At 36.7% G+C, this 18,722-nt stretch overlaps 1 protein-coding gene across 5 annotated transcripts in view; it reads right to left on the bottom strand.

Annotated features, from left to right (window-relative positions):
* Positions 1-17,357, bottom strand: part of LOC115763302 (lachesin) — a 78,938-nt gene extending 61,581 nt beyond the window's left edge. For all 5 annotated transcript variants that reach the window (XR_004017894.1, XR_004017893.1, XM_030705793.1 and 2 more), the window contains exons 1-2: positions 17,009-17,357; positions 10,207-10,355 (exon numbers count right to left, since the gene is read on the bottom strand). Coding sequence is in view for 3 of the 5 variants with exons in the window: in XM_030705793.1 (XP_030561653.1) it covers positions 10,207-10,342 (136 nt within the window). In the remaining 2 variants the exon portion in view is untranslated. The remainder of the gene's footprint in view (positions 1-10,206; positions 10,356-17,008) is intronic.
* Between the last annotated feature and the right edge of the window lie 1,365 nt (positions 17,358-18,722).

Below are 18,722 nucleotides of genomic sequence, written 5' to 3'. Positions count from 1 at the left end.
CTCGGCCAAATCTCATCCGATTTCCACGAAGTTTGGCTTTTTCTTTATGGTTTTCACTTTAGATTAATCTGGCATTCAAATCTCGACACCGATTTTTTAGTCGAAATGCATGTCCAAATCTTACCCCAAGATTCGTATATAGACATGGGTCAAAAATGACCGCACCCATAACTCGGCCAATTCCCATCCGATTTCCACGAAGTTTGGCTTTTTCTTCATGGTTTTCCCTCTAGATTAATCTGGCATTCAAATCTCGACACCGATTTTTTAGTCGAAATTCATGTCCAAATCTTACCCCAAGATTCGTATATAGACATGGGTCAAAATTTACCACTCCCATATCTCGGCCAAATCTCATCCGATTTCCACGAAGTTTGGCTTTTTCTTCATGGTTTTCCCTCTAGATTAATCTGGCATTCAAATCTGAACACCGATTTTTTTGTCGAAATTCATGTCCAAATCTTACCCCAAGATTCGTATATAGACATGGGTCAAAATTTACCACCCCCATATCTCGGCCAAATCTCATCCGATTTCCACGAAGTTTGGCTTTTTCTTCATGGTTTTCTCTCTAGATTAATCTGGCATTCAAATCTCGACACCGATTTTTTAGTCGAAATTCATGTCCAAATCTTACCTCAAGATTCGTATATAGACATGGGTCAAAATTTACCACCCCCATATCTCGGCCAAATCTCATCCGATTTACACGAAGTTTGGCTTTTTCTTTATGGTTTTCACTTTAGATTAATCTGGCATTCAAATCTCGACACCGATTTTTTAGTCGAAATGCATGTCCAAATCTTACCCCAAGATTCGTATATAGACATGGGTCAAAAAATTACCACCCCCATAACTCGGTCAAATCTCATCCGATTTCCACGAAGTTTGGCTTTTTCTTTATGGTTTTCACTTTAGATTTATCTGGCATTCAAATCTCGACACCGATTTTTTAGTCGAAATTCATACCCCAAGATTCGTATATAGACATGGGTCAAAATTTACCACTCCCATATCTCGGCCAAATCTCATCCGATTTCCACGAAGTTTGGATTTTTCTTCATGATTTTCCCTCTAGATTAATCTGGCATTCAAATCTGAACACTGATTTTTTTGTCGAAATTCATGTCCAAATCTTACCCCAAGATTCGTATATAGACATGGGTCAAAATTTACCACCCCCATATCTCGGCCAAATCTCATCCGATTTCCACGAAGTTTGGCTTTTTCTTCATGGTTTTCCCTCTAGATTAATCTTGCATTCAAATCTGAAAACCGATTTTTTGGTCGAAATTTATGCCCAAATCTTACCTCAAGATTCGTATATAGACATGGGTCAAAAATTACCACCCCCATAACTCGGACAAATCTCATCCGATTTCCACGAAGTTTGGCTTTTTCTTCATGGTTTTTCCTCTAGATTAATCTGGCATTCAAATCTGAACACCGATTTTTTGGTCGAAATTGATGTCCAAATCTTACCCCAAGATTCGTATATAGATATGGGTAAAAATTTACCACCCCCATAACTCGGCCAAATCTCATCCGATTTCCACGAAGTTTGGATTTTTCTTCATGATTTTCCCTCTAGATTAATCTGGCATTCAACTCTGAACACCTATTTTTTTTGTCGAAATTCACGTCCAAATCTTACCCCAAGATTCGTATATAGACATGGGTCAAAAATTGCCACCCCCATAACTCGGTAAAATCTCATCCGATTTCCACGAAGTTTGGCTTTTTCTTCATGGTTTTCCCTCTAGATTAATCTGGCATTCAAATCTCGACACCGATTTTTTGGTCGAAATATATGTCCGAATCTTACCCCAAGATTCGTATAAAGACATGGGTCAAAATTTACCACCCCCATATCTCGGCCAAATCTCATCCGATTTCCACGAAGTTTGGCTTTTTCTTCATGGTTTTCCCTCTAGATTAATCTGGCATTCAAATCTCGACACCGATTTTTTAGTCGAAATTCATGTCCAAATCTTACCTCAAGATTCGTATATAGACATGGGTCAAAATTTACCACCCCCATATCTCGGCCAAATCTCATCCGATTTACACGAAGTTTGGCTTTTTCTTTATGGTTTTCACTTTAGATTAATCTGGCATTCAAATCTCGACACCGATTTTTTATTCGAAATGCATGTCCAAATCTTACCCCAAGATTCGTATATAGACATGGGTCAAAAATGACCGCACCCATAACTCGGCCAATTCCCACCCGATTTCCACGAAGTTTGGCTTTTTCTTCATGGTTTTCCCTCTAGATTAATCTGGCATTCAAATCTCGACACCGATTTTTTAGTCGAAATTCATGTCCAAATCTTACCCCAAGATTCGTATATAGACATGGGTCAAAATTTACCACTCCCATATCTCGGCCAAATCTCATCCGATTTCCACGAAGTTTGGCCTTTTCTTCATGGTTTTCCCTCTAGATTAATCTAGCGTTCAAATCTGAACACCGATTTTTTTATCGAAATGCATGTCCAAATCTTACCCCAAGATTCGTATATAGACATGGGTCAAAAATGACCGCACCCATAACTCGGCCAATTCCCATCCGATTTCCACGAAGTTTGGCGTATCCTTCATGGTTTTCCCTCTAGATTAATCTGGCATTCAAATCTCGACACCGATATTTTAGTCGAAATTCATGTCCAAATCTTACCCCAAGATTCGTATATAGACATGGGTCACAAAATTACCACCCCCATAACTCGGTCAAATCTCATCCGATTTCCACGAAGTTTGGCTTTTTCTTTATGGTTTTCACTTTAGATTTATCTGGCATTCAACTCTCGACACCGATTTTTTAGTCGAAATTCATGTCCAAATCTTACCCCAAGATTCGTATATAGACATGGGTCAAAATTTACCACTCCCATATCTCGGCCAAATCTCATCCGATTTCCACGAAGTTTGGCTTTTTCTTCATGGTTTTCCCTCTAGATTAATCTGGCGTTCAAATCTGAACACCGATTTTTTTATCGAAATGCATGTCCAAATCTTACCCCAAGATTCGTATATAGACATGGGTCAAAAATGACCGCACCCATAACTCGGCCAATTCCCATCCGATTTCCACGAAGTTTGGCTTTTTCTTCATGGTTTTCCCTCTAAATTAATCTGGCATTCAAATCTGCACACCGATTTTTTGGTCGAAATTTATGTCCAAATCTTACCCCAAGATTCGTATATAGACATGGGTCAAAATTTACCACTCCCATATCTCGGCCAAATCTCATCCGATTTCCACGAAGTTTGGCTTTTTCTTCATGGTTTTCCCTCTAGATTAATCTGGCGTTCAAATCTGAACACCGATTTTTTTATCGAAATGCATGTCCAAATCTTACCCCAAGATTCGTATATAGACATGGGTCAAAAATGACCGCACCCATAACTCGGCCAATTCCCACCCGATTTCCACGAAGTTTGGCTTTTTCTTCATGGTTTTCCCTCTAGATTAATCTGGCATTCAAATCTCGACACCGATTTTTTAGTCGAAATTCATGTCCAAATCTTACCCCAAGATTCGTATATAGACATAGGTCAAAATTTACCACTCCCATATCTCGGCCAAATCTCATCCGATTTCCACAAAGTTTGGCTTTTTCTTCATGGTTTTCCCTCTAGATTAATCTGGCGTTCAAATCTGAACACCGATTTTTTTATCGAAATGCATGTCCAAATCTTACCCCAAGATTCGTATATAGACATGGGTCAAAAATGACCGCACCCATAACTCGGCCAATTCCCATCCGATTTCCACGAAGTTTGGCTTTTTCTTCATGGTTTTCCCTCTAAATTAATCTGGCATTCAAATCTGAACACCGATTTTTTGGTCGAAATTTATGTCCAAATCTTACCCCAAGATTCGTATATAGACATGGGTCAAAATTTACCACTCCCATATCTCGGCCAAATCTCATCCCATTTCCACGAAGTTTGGCTTTTTCTTCATGGTTTTCCCTCTAGATGAATCTGGCGTTCAAATTTGAACACCGATTTTTTTATCGAAATGCATGTCCAAATCTTACCCCAAGATTCGTATATAGACATGGGTCAAAATTTACCACTCCCATATCTCGGTCAAATCTCATCCGATTTCCACGAAGTTTGGCTTTTTTTTCATGGTTTTCCCTCTAAATTAATCTGGCATTCAAATCTGAACACCGATTTTTTGGTCGAAATTTATGTCCAAATCTTACCCCAAGATTCGTATATAGACATGGGTCAAAATTTACCACCCCCATAACTCGGTAAAATCTCATCCGATTTCCACGAAGTTTGGCTTTTCTTCATGGTTTTCCCTCTAGATTAATCTTGCATTCAAATCTGAACACCGATTTTTTGGTCGAAATTTATGTCCAAATCTTACCCCAAGATTCGTATATAGTGTCATAATTTACCACCCCCATATCTCGGCCAAATCTCATCCGATTTTCACGAAGTTTGGCATTTTATACCCTGAACCCATTAAAAATGGGTATAAGGGTATATTGTATTTGTGCGAAACCCGAATATATGTAACAGGCAGAAGGAAGCAACTCCGACCCCATAAAGTATAATAATTTCTTGATCAGCATAAATAGCTGAGTCGATCTAGCCATGTCCGTCTGTCTGTCCGTTTGTCCGTCCGTCTGTCCATCCGTATGTATGAACGCAAGGATCTCAGAACCTATAAGAGCAAGCAATCGATAAAAATCGATATCGATATCCAGTTTTTGGGGCAATTTTGGTAAATATTAAGAGCTAGAGTCACCAAACTTGACATATAGCTTCTAAAATAGAATATATATATGCATTTGATGTTGGAAGAAGAGGGTTCAGGGTATCCCCTAGTCGGGAGCTCCCGACTAGAACCTTTTACTGTACGATTTTGGAATTGTATTTGAATGCCATATCGCCAATATTTCGATTTTATTTGCTTAGTATTTAATTTAAGGACTTTAGTAATAAAAATAGGTATTTAAAGTTTTAAATTCATGGAACATAAAAAAAAAGTTTGATTAATTTGAAATGATATTTATTCTGTTTTGCCAGCCTTAAAAAATAACCATAAAAAACTCATTTTCATAGCTAACGAGCACCCATTAGTCAAAAAGGGAGGCACATTACGCGCACAAGACTTGGCGCAAAAATACTTATAAGTAAAGATGCCGCCCAATCAGCCAATAAATAAGGCAATACATGAACGATAAGCATATACTACAAGAAACGTCTACCCATAACAATAATTCAAAATGGGAAGCTAAAATAAAGCAATCGCTTTCGCATAACATGCCTCGCACTTGCACCAAATATACTAGACAGGCAAATTTGGCTAATTTATTAAAAACAAACGACAAAGAGCAGCGGAAAATTGCCCAAGTAACGCCAATTGAGCAACAGCCAAAAGAAAATCGATGGCAAACAACAAAATATTAAATGACTTTCAAATGGTTTTCATTGGGAAATTGAAACCAAAAATGCAAACCATGTACATTTTCTTCTCTCTTATTGTTTTACAGCCAGTGCCAGTCTCATAAATTGCCAATTAAATTGGCAGACAACATCTGTATAAAGAATCTATGCACCATTGCACACGCTGTGAAGCAGCGAACGTGTGACATATTTATTCATTCTTTTACATACAATACCTAAAATATGTCTACGATTTTATATCGAAGCGAAGAATCCGTTCAATATAAGACCTTAAAAATATTATAAAGAAAATAAAGAAGGATACAAATATATCATATATATTTTTATTTTAGTTGGTAAAATTTTATATTTTTGCTTGTGCTTATTTTAATTGAAAAATGTATTTATTTCTGCTTAAATTTTTGTTCTCTTTTAGTTTTTCTTACACACTGCCAAAATGGATTCAAAATTTGTGCAAATTAATTTAACCGGAAGCACCTATAAAACGTATGCATTTCTATAGTCAACTAATATGAGTTCGATCTGGCCTGTCCGCACCGATTTAGGAAACCAAAAGCGCCTACATTTTGAGCGTAGGCCCTGCTATATCCTGCGCAATACGAGTTTGTTGCACCTGTTGCACTGATATCAATAAGTATCAATGTCGAAATCATGAAAAGAGTGTTGTTGAAGAAGGTTTTAGAGTTAGTCGGTAGATGGGAGCATTTAAGACTTTTAATTGTAACGGTTTCTACCTTTTCTTTTTACGGACGGGTAAATAAAATATTCCCATCGTACTGGCGATGCTATGAACAATTTTTGTACTCTGACAAGGCTTTTAACTTTTAATTTCTCTGTATCTATCTATAATATACTTAGGTTAACAATCGTTTTATCGATCGATCATTAAAAATATGATAAACAACGAATAAAATTAATAAATAATTAAAAATGTGCTATAGACAAAAATTTGGTAAGTTGACTCGCAAGAAGAATACACTGATCTAGAATAATATATTTATTGGTACCTCTGCTCGTTCCTCCCAAAACTGCAAAAACTCATTTTCGATAAAGGCTTGGGTATTTGGTATTGGTATTTACCCACATTTAAATACTATATTAAGCAAATATAGAGGTTGGATACGAAACACCGCAGCAAGTCACGACACCATTTCCCATACTGTGTGACTATAGCTGGGGCACTCGCGACTTTTACTTATTTATTTGTTATACTTTCTCTTTGCTGTAAACTTAAGTTTGTGGCATAAATAAATTTCAAGTTTTCAATTACCATTATTGCTGTAGTGTTAAAATGAAAAATGAATCTAAAGTACAAGCATCTACAAATAAATTGCATTTATTTTATATTTCGCTTTGGCACGCATTCAATTCTGAAACAATTTTTCACCTGCACTCTGTGGTAAAAAGCGCACTTGTGGCCTACCAAAAAAAGCCCATAAACAAACCTATTAAGTTGGTCTAATGTGAAACACTTTCGATTTCGCCCCTCCAGCCCTTGCTCCACACCTGAGGCGAGTTTCTATCGGGCGCTGCAATCGCTTGGTATTTTTATGCTGATTAGCTACGTTAACAATTTGCAGCACGCGAAACTATTTCAACAATTTCGAGTGGCAAGAACTTATAGCATAAATCGCCGTAGCGGCCAGAGGCCAAAGCTGTTCTATGCCAGAGTTGGAAAACGCCAACAGAGTCTTGCAAAAATTTTAATAAGCCAAGTCTAAGGAAATATTCGTAATAGAGTAAAATTCATGCGGCGCACACGCGACTTCGTAGACCTCATAATATTGAGAAAATTCTAGCCATTAAAACCACGCACATACACACCAGACACACACATACACACACACACACTCCAGCTCCTTGTTATAATGCAGTCAAGGACATTTAGGAGAGGCAGGAACCAAAAAAGAAAATGCTTTAAAACGCGACGTGAATGCCAAAAAATATTATAAAAATAAATTCAAGCACACAGAAAAATGCCATGACGTAGTATCGCAAAAAAATACTGGAAAAAAAAATACGAAAAAATATATAAATGTCAAACGGAAATGACGAGAAAATAGTATGCAATAATATATGTTATAATGTACTCAGGACAGATGCCTGCGATAATGTGGGCGGCAGGAAGTCGTATTCATGTGGTTTAAATTGAGTTTCACTTTTTTTTAGATTTGTATCTTTAGGTAGTGCATCTCTGTTGGTAAATGTAAAACTTGTGTTTGCTACAAAAAGATACTTGAATAGGGGAAATGACAAAAATGTTGGCAAAGTTGTAAACTTTTTTATGTACTAATACATTTGTAGAACACATTTCTCTTCATTATTAGTTTGAGTTTTGTATAATAACTAACTAGTAATATCCGGACTTACCAAGTCCAAGGTTGTTGCTTCGAATTTGGGACACACTTATATCTAGCGGTACTATCTTGAGGACCACGGCTTAAGTTATAGTACCTGGGGTAATAATTTTTGTTTCCTAGCTCGCCTAGAAACAACAACTATTGAGTACATCAAATGACAATGAAAATATTTTAAGATTGTTTATCACAAAATGGGAGCCACAATATCTGATATTATCCAAATATTATTAGAGTATTAGAGTAATGCAACTGTTACTATCTATTTTCCTGCTTTACTATTTAGAGGGCACACATTTTAAGAAATTTCCACCAACTATAAAAAAAAACTATTTACACGCTGCGCATGGCCACACATTGCAATAATATTTTTCGCCTTACCATGCATAAAATCATAATATATCTTCAACTACAAGTAAAAGTAACTACACCAGATACTGCGGACTGGAACTGAATGTGCCAGCAAATAAGTAGTAAAACAGTGAGTAAGAGCCAAGTACTCTGGCACTCAACTGCAGAGAGACAGGGAACATTGGGCCAAAACGATAAGTGACAAACATGTAAAAGGCAAACAAATGTATATTTTATACATGACATGTTGTGGGGGCGTGGGCGTGGGTGTGGGCGTGGGGGGCACTCTGAGTGGCTGGCAAAGAGAGATGCACATCTGTCAGATAAGTGTGGAGAGCAGTTTTGGCCCGCAGGTGACAAGTTAAACGTCTTGTAAGCATTTGCATTTCAGGAATGAACAAAAAATAGATAATATAACAAAAAATGTATTTAGATACTCAAGCTCTTGTATGATAAAAATAAATTTGCTAGAAATAAATAAATAAATAAATAGCTAAGAAAAAAAGAGTCAGCAGCAGCAAAAGACACATCCTTTATCTGCAGTTCATTTTGCTTGCCTTCTAGACAAAGAGTTTAAAAGGGTTGTTGTTCTTGTTATTGTTGTTGTTGTTGTTTTTGTTTTTGTTGTTGGAAATGGCTTTAAGCATATTTGATTATGTCATGAAATATGCTGAAGGATCTAGGCACCCTGCTTGCCAAGAAAAAGATAAATTTAAGAAATATGCAAATATAAAGCCAGCCTTTTAACCGAAAAAAAAGAACTGTTTCAACCCCAAAAGCCTTGTGCAAAATTATTATCATACATTTTTTAATATGCGCAATTTAAACTCGTGTCCTGTTTAATATTTACAATGCGTGAGCGTGTGTGTGTGTATTGTGTGTTGTGTGTGTGTGTATTGTGTGTTGTGTGTATAGACAAAGGCAATTGAAATTGCCAGAGAGACTGCAACAAATTTTGTATCCTGATTGCTTCTAATGGGAAAAGTAAATGTTTTTCCATCCACATGCAAATATTTTGCTGCATGCACATTGTTTTCATATTTATTGATGAAATTGTTGCAAAGGTTGGCAAAGAAGTGAGGGGAAGTAGAAAAGGAGTAATTTTAAGTAGCGATTGCAATTTGAAATGAAAAGTTGATAAAAATGTGTGAAAATTGTGAGAATATTTTCGCATAATCTATCATTACCGTTATTTTATTTAAGCATTTAAAATCGTGCATTTTTATACAACTATTTATTATGCCATTTGCCGACGACATATATGTAACTCATAGAAAGAGTCACCTCGAAGCCCACACGGAATATATATTCTTGACCATTATCAAAATATACTTAAACTTTTTTTGTTGCTTTTATACAAAATAGACCTAGTGCTATTAAGCTTAGTGGTACACATATTTATTTTCGTCGCAAAACACATAAATGAAAATTTAATTTGTAAAAGATTGCCCATATTTATCCCTGTTTAATTATGTTATTTCTTTCTATTCTAAATATTCTTTCATCTATTAGTTTACTCTTTTCATTTCTTTCTCTTCTCAATATTCTTTCTTTTCCTAAGTCGTTTTTTTTTCTCATTTTAGTACTTTCAATTTTTCTCCACAATTTATTTTCTTCTATAGAATAGAATAGAATAGTTAACTGCATATTATTTTATTTATTTTTTTAAATAATATTTGTATATCTATTATGTCTTTTTTTCAACTGTCGATTACTTGAATGTCACTGACAAAAATTACAAAATAAAGAGATGCAATTCTCAACTAACCTAGCTCAAAATGTGGATTTTTTGAATTTCAGCAATCTTTCAAAATTGACACTCTAGCTTCGGTCCACGTAGTGCTTATTGGCCATATCATGTGCCAAAGTGGCACAAATGCATACTGGATAGATATCCATAACTATATCTATATCTATATATATGTATATGTGTGTATGGCACTTGTGTCATAATTAAAAGCACTCGTCATAGCTCATTAATCCCCCAACCGCACACATCTTCAATCAATTAATCATTGAGAAGCATATTAAAACAGGCTCATTAAATTAGCAAAGCACTTACCCTTTGAAGGTATCTCGGCTCGGGTGGGCGTGGCAGTCATCATTAATAGCACTGTGTTGATAATGAGCGCAACGCCAGCTAAACGCCCATTGCCAGGAAGGCGTGGCAATCCTCGTCGTGGTCCAAGCCCAAACATTTTCGATAAATCTCTGCAATGGGCAATAGGCTAAATTGTACACGAAAATGCGAAACATTTCTACACTCTCCACAGAGGGGCAGGGAGCTAAATTTTTGATAGACGGGGCAAGAGAGGGGCACACACGAAATCTATGTTGGGTGTGGAGTGCTGCGCGGGGATTAGGTGCGGTGCGGGCGGCAGTAACTGCAGTTGCCAACGCGGGCGGCCGCTCACCGACAGCAAACGTTTTCACCTTTAATCACTTAAATGGCGCGTAATCAACAACAACAACAACTAAGAGAATAACAACAACAACAACAACAACAGCATTGCAATCAACACCAGCGCCATTGAAATTGAGCGTCATGATGATGGCGAGGCTGTTGACGTGCGGGTTTGCCAGCACTTAACGGTGAAATGGAGGCCGGTCTATGGCCGCCCCTTCGACCGGATCCGGATGCGTAGCGTTTTCTTGCTAAACTCAAAAATGTTCTATGCCCTTGCGTTGGGTATTTTAATTAAGGCAAACCAAGCGCTACTGCCATAAGTACACAGAGAACATAAACTTGGGAAAACTAAAGTTTAATTTCAGTTGATTTTTGTTAAAATTTTTTAAATGCATTTTATTGATTGACACTCGCCTCTTCTTTGTGTTTCTGGTTTGCTTGAAATAATAGGGTTCATTTAAAAGCAATCCTTTTTTAAATTTATTTCTAAGTCATTAAAATTTGAATATTTTAGATTGTAGATCATTTCGAACTTCTTGCAGTTAAAGCTGAGATTTCTTTATATAAAGTTTTCACAAATTAAAATAACTCTAAAGCCGAGTACTTCTGTTTTGAGAGCTGGGCAGATAAATTATTGATACTTCATTGATGTAGCTCTACGGAAATCTATAATTTTGTGGAATATGTCTTGTACGAACAATTTTTAAGTTTTAAAATATATATTTTTTAATACATTTTTTTTAATTTTTTTTAATTCTTATTTTAAGAATAAGTTTATATGTTTTTTTCTAAGTATATCTTGTGGGCGTTAATTAGGCTTTTCTTGATTTTCAATATACTTAGATGAAGTCTCAAGCTAGGCTCTTTTTAATGCTCATAACTTGTAAGCATAACCTACATAATACTAATCCATTTATAGCTCAAAATGTTCGAAAAATTTATTTAATTTTTTAAACATGTTTTTCCATAATCAACCAGTTATTAATATTTTAAATTTTCTAAGCTTGATTGGCTTGATTTTTGTATAAAGTTTCTTGAGTACACTCTTTGATATTCAAGACACATTAATTAAATGCTTCCTATTAACAGACGTCTTCGATTTTTCCACAAGTCAACTATATGAAATAAATCTCTATCTGATTAATATAAGAGTATTATATTCATCGTCTGCCGCGTCTAAACGTCTGCAAGGGTATTCAATTTTCGACACAACGTTGTTCTGTGTTGTTATTTCTCATTGTTGTTGTTGCTGTTGTTTTGGTTACATAGTTTGGCTGTAGCTTTTTGACTTTGCCAACGTTTGTTTGTTTGTTTTTGTGCGGAAAGTGGAGCCCGAACGGGTATTGGGAGGAGGGGCGTCTGTTAGGCTGTCGTCGAGTTGGCAAAGCACATTTTGAGGCGTTGTTTTGACGCGTTTGCCAGGGGTGCGGTGCGAAGCGGGGTAACTTTGTTGTTTCCGTCTAGATTAAGTTGAGACAATTAAATGAAATATGCTTAGACAGCATTTAGACAGTAATTTGATTTTGTGCGTTGCCTTTGATTGTTTTCGCTTAACTTTTTGGCGGCTGTCATTTAAAGCCCTTGAAAATATTCCAGGTACTTTGAGCGAATTTATCGAAAATGGATTAAGTCCAAGCAAAGCTTGTAGTGTAAATATTAAAAATTTTTATTAAAAGCCAAATTTACGATACGAAGGTTAAGCTAGCGATGGACGCGAGCCGCAGCCACGATGAAGCCTAAAATAATGATTGAGCTTGAGAAATAACTACATGACAAAATGGTCAGGATATGAACATCGCAGCAAATGTCGCGTATTAATAAGCTATCGGCAAATAATTAAAAACGATGCCGAATAATTAAACAAAATCCAAAAAGCTCGTCAAAAAATATTTCGACAAAAATTTAGGAAGCGGTTTGTCTCGAAGACCAAATAAAAACCAGAAAAACAAAAAAAAACATGTAAGAGGTTCTAGTCGGGAGCACCCGACTAGGGGATACCCTGAACCCTCTTCTTCCAACATCAAATGCATATATATATTCTATTTTAGAAGCTATATGTCAAGTTTGGTGACTCTAGCTCTTAATATTTACCAAAATTGCCCAAAAAACAGGATATCGATATCGATTTTTATCGATTGCTTGGAAACGGAGTAAGTTATCGATTATCGGAAACAAACTCGATGTGCGCGGGAACTAGGAGCATCTACATCTAAAATTTCGTCTCTAGCTCTTATAGGCTCTGAGATCCTTTGGCTCATACATACGGACGGACGGACGGACGGTCGGACAGACAGACGGACATGGCTAGATCGACTCGGCTATTTATGCTGATCAAGAATATATATACTTTATGGGGTCGGAGATGCTTCCTTCTGCCTGTTACATACATTTGGATTTTGCAAAAATACAATATACCCTTATACCCATTTTTAATGGGTTCAGGGTATAAAAAATTAAACGAAAAGTCTAGTGTTTTTTTAGGTTGTGACGGAACGTACTTTTTAAAACTCATAAAAACATATTTGACATAGTTAATAAATTTGATTGATTCGTCAAGTCGAATACAGACAAAATATATTGATTAATAAACTATTGTCCTTCTAATTTAATATTAAAAATTGTTAATTTTTGAATAATAAAAATCGAAATAATTTCTCAAATTGTACATTAAAAACCTTTTTAAATAATAGTTCGGTTATTTTCTGTTATTTCTTTTTTTAGTTAAAGGCGTTTTAATAATATTTTGATATTTTGTATAAAAATAACTATTTTCTTGCAGCATCAGAGCGAGAAGCTTTTAATTGTTTGCAGTTGGCAAAAGCCAGCAAATGCATCAACAAAAAATAAAGAAAGCAGCCCGCAGATAAATGTCAGTTGGCTTCAATTTGCAATGTCAAACTGTCGTCGCCGTGTGTTTGTTCGCAGCGCTCGAATCAACTTTGACAAATGAAATGATTACACAAAGTAAACACAAAACACGTTGAACAAACCACCTGTCAGACAGCTGGCAGCACAAGAAAACAAACAGAAAAAAATAACATAAGCCAAACAAAAAAAAGCCCCAAACTCAGGACGAGAATTTGTGTGGGGGACGCTTGGAAAGAGCCAGCGGGCAGCTGAAAACATGGCAACATTTTACAAGCGGAAAGCCAAAGGAATATTATAAGCAACAGCAATAACAACAACAAGCCAAAACGCCAGCCGGCGGCTAAAATGCCAAAAACGAAGCGAACCGCATCGCATCGCACCGCACCGAAAATGCATGCCTGCAAAATGGCAATGGCAACACTTCCGCTTCCGGCGCTGCAGGCAGACGTCGCACAGTTGGCAAAACGTTGCACGTTCAGCAAACTGTAGTCAAAGGCGGACGCCGACAGGCGACAGGCGACGGACGAAGGACGACAGACGAGAGTCGAAACACAACAAAGCTTGTTAGTGTTGCGCCCCGTAGCGATGACAAAAACAGCAACAACAACAACAACAACAACGGCAACAAGAACCCAACAATTTTTGGCAAGCCTTTTGGTGCAGATTAATGGACTACAAATACCCTATAAAAGGCTTGAATTTGTTTTCTCTGGCTTAAAATAGAAAGTCTAAAAAGAGTATTTTCATATGTGAAGAATTTTGTAGCATTTACATAATTTAGATTACAAAATTCATGTAAATTTAAAGTAAAAAAAATAATTCAATTTTTATTTGTGGCAAATATGGGTTTGAATTAATTTTATCGGACACAGAAGTAAGAGTAAGTAATCTAAAGACGACGACTGATCTTCTAAAAAATATTAGTTTACGGTCAAATATTATATTATAGATTAGGACTTCAATGGTCTACAACTTTAATAAACATCATGGCCAACATTTTTAATAATATTCAGCTTCAAAATGTTTGCAATAGATATTGCTATGAAATTGAAGCTATGAGAAATGAAGTTTCCAGCTTAAGGCAAAGAGTTGCAATGCATTTCTGCAGATAATAAACTAAGCTGAAAAAAAGGCATGCCATTCGAGTTTTTTTTTTTTAGTATTAACTAAATTCTTAACTAGCCAACAAACTGAAATAGTGAGTAGGTTGTCTATATATAATATATAACTATTTTAAACAAATCCCGGTTTTATCAACAGCCTTTATTTAACCTTGCATTCTTCTTATTGTATACAGCTTATAATTATTTGTAAGATTATTTTGTCAATAATAAGAGCTTTCGCCCACAAATTGGTATATGTTACTATGTATTTGTTGAAAGAAACTTCCTTTGCACTCTTTTTTATGCAGGGTATAAAAACAAAAGCCCCCAGGGCTGGGCTGTGGGCGGTAGCGAGTGAGAGGGCTCAGACATAAACAATGGCGACGAAACGTACAAAAATTTTAAACGCTTTTAATATTAAAGCTCGGGGATGGAGACACAAAGCGACAGCGACTGAGGCAGGTAACGCGGCAGCGGCACAAGGCGCAACACCAGCACCGGAGGTGAAACAACCAACAAAATGCAACACGGCAGCAACAACATCATCAAAATAACAACAATGTGCGCTATCATGCAAAATGCCGCCACTGTATGAAAAAGCTACGAAAAAATATTAAAAAAAGTAAAGAAGCAGCAAAAAGATGCAGTGCCGAATATTGAATACACTCACAGACATCTATGGCAGAGCAACAATGAAATTGTTTTAGCTTTTGTCTCTGTGAGAGCTTTATGATTGAAGGGAATTAATCTTGACAAGATGTTGCCCATGCTGCCATGTCGACCATGACCCTCAATCCGAGACGGACCCATGCCAAGCTTCATCTTCAACTCGACTGTTAATGCTGATCAGGAATATCTATGTATATCCACTTTTGAGTCTGAGAAGCATCTTGCAATGCGTTGCACATTTGGTGACAATACTGTAATACCCTTTTGCATAGAGCACAACAATAAAACAAAAACCAAATCCTCGGCCAAAGCCAGAGCCAGGCGCACTCAGGAGCAGAGTCCTTGCAGCTCCTGGGACTGGGATTCACTGCTAGAGTCTGAGTCCGTGTTGGCCAGTTGGCTGTTGCCTCTTGTTATTGTTGTTGTTGTTTTTGTTGCTGTTGCTGTTGCTGTTAGCCTCTTCGTGACGAAAATGTTTCGCTTAACTGGATTTTCAAATATTTATTGCAACAAATTATTTTGCTGGTTACATGTCGCCTGCTCGCCCCTCACCTACAACCTTTGGCCCTGCCTGTCTGCCCTGCTGCTCTGCCGAGAGTGGTTTTTATGGCCGTTTAGTTTGTTCCATTGCCTGGAACTCGAGTTGAGTTTTTTTTATTTAAGTGTGTTTTTTTTGCACAATTGCCAACAAATTATATCACATAAATATGCATTTAAATGCATTTTATTTGGTGCATTTAATATAAAATAATGGACTTTGCATTGGCTTATAAATTGTTGTTTAAAGCGTGAGTCCTAGTTATTATATGTGTTATTTTAATAAAAAAAAAAATTAATAAAAACTTATCTAAAATTCTTAAAAACTAATTAAGCAATTCGAAGTCATTTGTTATTAAGAAACTTGTTTACATTGCATTTGTTTACTTAATAGACGGTGCATAGTCCTATTTTTTCGCAAGAAGGAAAATTATCAACTAAAATACAAAAGTAATAATTTTTTAAAATTTTTTTTAACCTTAAATAAAATGTTTAACTGTGACCTTAAAGAATAAGAGTTACCACTCTACAATAATTAGAACACTTCTTGATAGTGCTGCCTGAATTTTCTATTCTACTTTTAGCTCTATGTTTTTAATCCTATTCCATAGCGGGTTGCGATCGGTATTTTTTCAAAATAAAATATGTATATCTTCTTTCCATTCAAATGACATTAAACAATTTTTGTGTACCTTGTAAAATGCATTTGGATACGTGTTGCACCTGTTGCGAAAATCCTACCCTTCTAGGTGAGAATAGGACCTCCTTTTCATTTAAAAAGTGTTATAAGCATCCCGGAACCAATAAAAATAAAGTCAACAAAACCATTCACATATGTGCAAGATCTTAACACGATTAGACTTCTTCATCATATATGTAGCCCACATAGAGCTTGGAAATAATCGGTCAAAAACTAAGTTCTTATAGATAAACATTTCTGTGTTTTGCAAACATCTTCTTACCAAACTCAAGTCTTATTAACTACTTTACTACACACCCAAAATTCAAATTTTATAATCTTGACTTCGATATTTTTTAAAAAGTTCGATACATTATCTTATTTACAATTTTCTAATAGGTTAATTATCGACAGTTCTCTTCTTCAATCGAAAGTTTCACATAAACAAACAAACAACAACAACAACAACAACATGGCTGTCAGTAGATAAACAAACCGTTTTTGCGCCATTTGCAGTATATTTGTAATAGATAGATCAAGAGTGAAGAAGGGAGAGCGATACTGAGAGAGAGAGACAGGGACAACAGCAATTTCTAATTACATCAAATTGAGCACACACGGAGTTAGAGAAGTTTAGTAACGGGATCTCCGGTGCGACGCGTCGTTAGCAGTGCAGGTAGAGAGATTGACGCGGGGCGAAAACTTTCACTTGATGCGTTCAGAAGTTTTGCGAGCAAGGCTGCCAGTAGCTGGCAATTGACAACAACTCTGGCAACGACAACAATGATAACGACGACAACGAAAAGAACGCGCCGAACAACATTTCGTGTCAAATCGTATGATAGCGGTAAATGGTAAGCACGTAAACACGTAAACACTCGCAAAATAACGGCAAACGCGCGTTACACAGTCACACTGATGTATTTTGGTTAGACGGCGCGTACTGCGAACTCTTAACCATCCGCACAGAAGGACAACCGATGCACGACTAAATGCCAATGGCGTTGACTCGATTGGTGGAAAGGCAGCGCCGAGCTCTGCACTTCGCTCCAATTCGTTTTCAGCTCGTGTCCCACTCGGCTTTTCGAACTTCGAAACTGCTCAAGCAAGAGCGCAATACGAAGAGCATCACTGGAAGCCAACGGTACGTTCATTTTGTTTGGAATGAATTGCGCGTCTCACTGAGTGGGTGGCTGGGCGAGCCAGCGACTGGAGGTGAGAGTTCGTAAGGCCGTCAAGTGTTTGGTTTAGTTGCTTAGTGCGTTGATAGGCGCGCTGTGCGCTAAGCACGCGGCACCGGCACAAATGATTGGTTAACACTCTACCGCTATGTAGCTTAAGAGTAATTAAGAGCTCGATACGAAATCAAACTGTTATTTACAGCAACAGGCGCTGTTTTACATAATTTATTTGATATGGAACCTCGTTTTTGACTATGATGCCACAGGTCGCTTTAATTGTGGACTTCTTTTTATAAAAATGGATCTAATTGATCTACAAAAAACGTATTAAATCGACGCTTAAAATATGTTAAATAAAATACATTTCAGTTCTGCCTTGACAATTATTTTATTGTGGCACATTTGTCTCTCTATCCCATTCAGTTAATTGTACTTAATTGTAGATAATTAAGACATAGACTGTTAAAGAAATGCGCTGTCTCGCTTGATTACGCTCTCATTTAAGTATATTTAAGTATATATCTCTCTTTCTCTCTCTCTCTCACTCTCTCACTCACTACTCGGACGCATGAAAATGTCATTAAAATGTTTAATGTTAACAAGCCGCCCTTAACTAACTTTCACGAATCACAATCAACGAGCTCTGCTTACCTATCAAAACGCCCCCTGCTCCCCTATAATCGTGCCACCAACAGCTAAGCAACTCTTCTTGTGGTCAAATTAACACGCACATTCAAAAGAATAACTGCATAAATTGGCTTATCTGCAAAAGCGCACTGAATTTGTTGTTGTCTGCTGCTTTTAAGCTAACTAAATGTCAAAACCAGCAACCAACAACAACAACAACAACTAATACAACAACAACAAAAACAACAACAACAGCAGCAGCAGCAGCAAGTAGCAAAGTGGCAACCACAATAAAATTATTCCACATACGCAACGTTGGCTCCTGGCATCATTTAGATAAACATAACTGGGCAAACTTAAAACCAAAAGCTAAAAACTGACCAAAGCTGAAAAAACAACATCGACAACAAACTATATATGTGCATACCTTAATGTATATATATATTGTTATAAGTATGGCCAAATCTTTAGGTTCAAAATATATTTAAAGCGACGACTGTTGCTTGA

The sequence above is a fragment of the Drosophila novamexicana genome, unplaced genomic scaffold, assembly GCF_003285875.2.
Source record: "Drosophila novamexicana strain 15010-1031.04,08,12 unplaced genomic scaffold, DnovRS2.1 tig00000689-arrow-pilon, whole genome shotgun sequence".
NCBI lineage: Eukaryota > Metazoa > Arthropoda > Insecta > Diptera > Drosophilidae > Drosophila > Drosophila novamexicana.
This window is presented reverse-complemented; position numbering and strand designations above follow the sequence as displayed.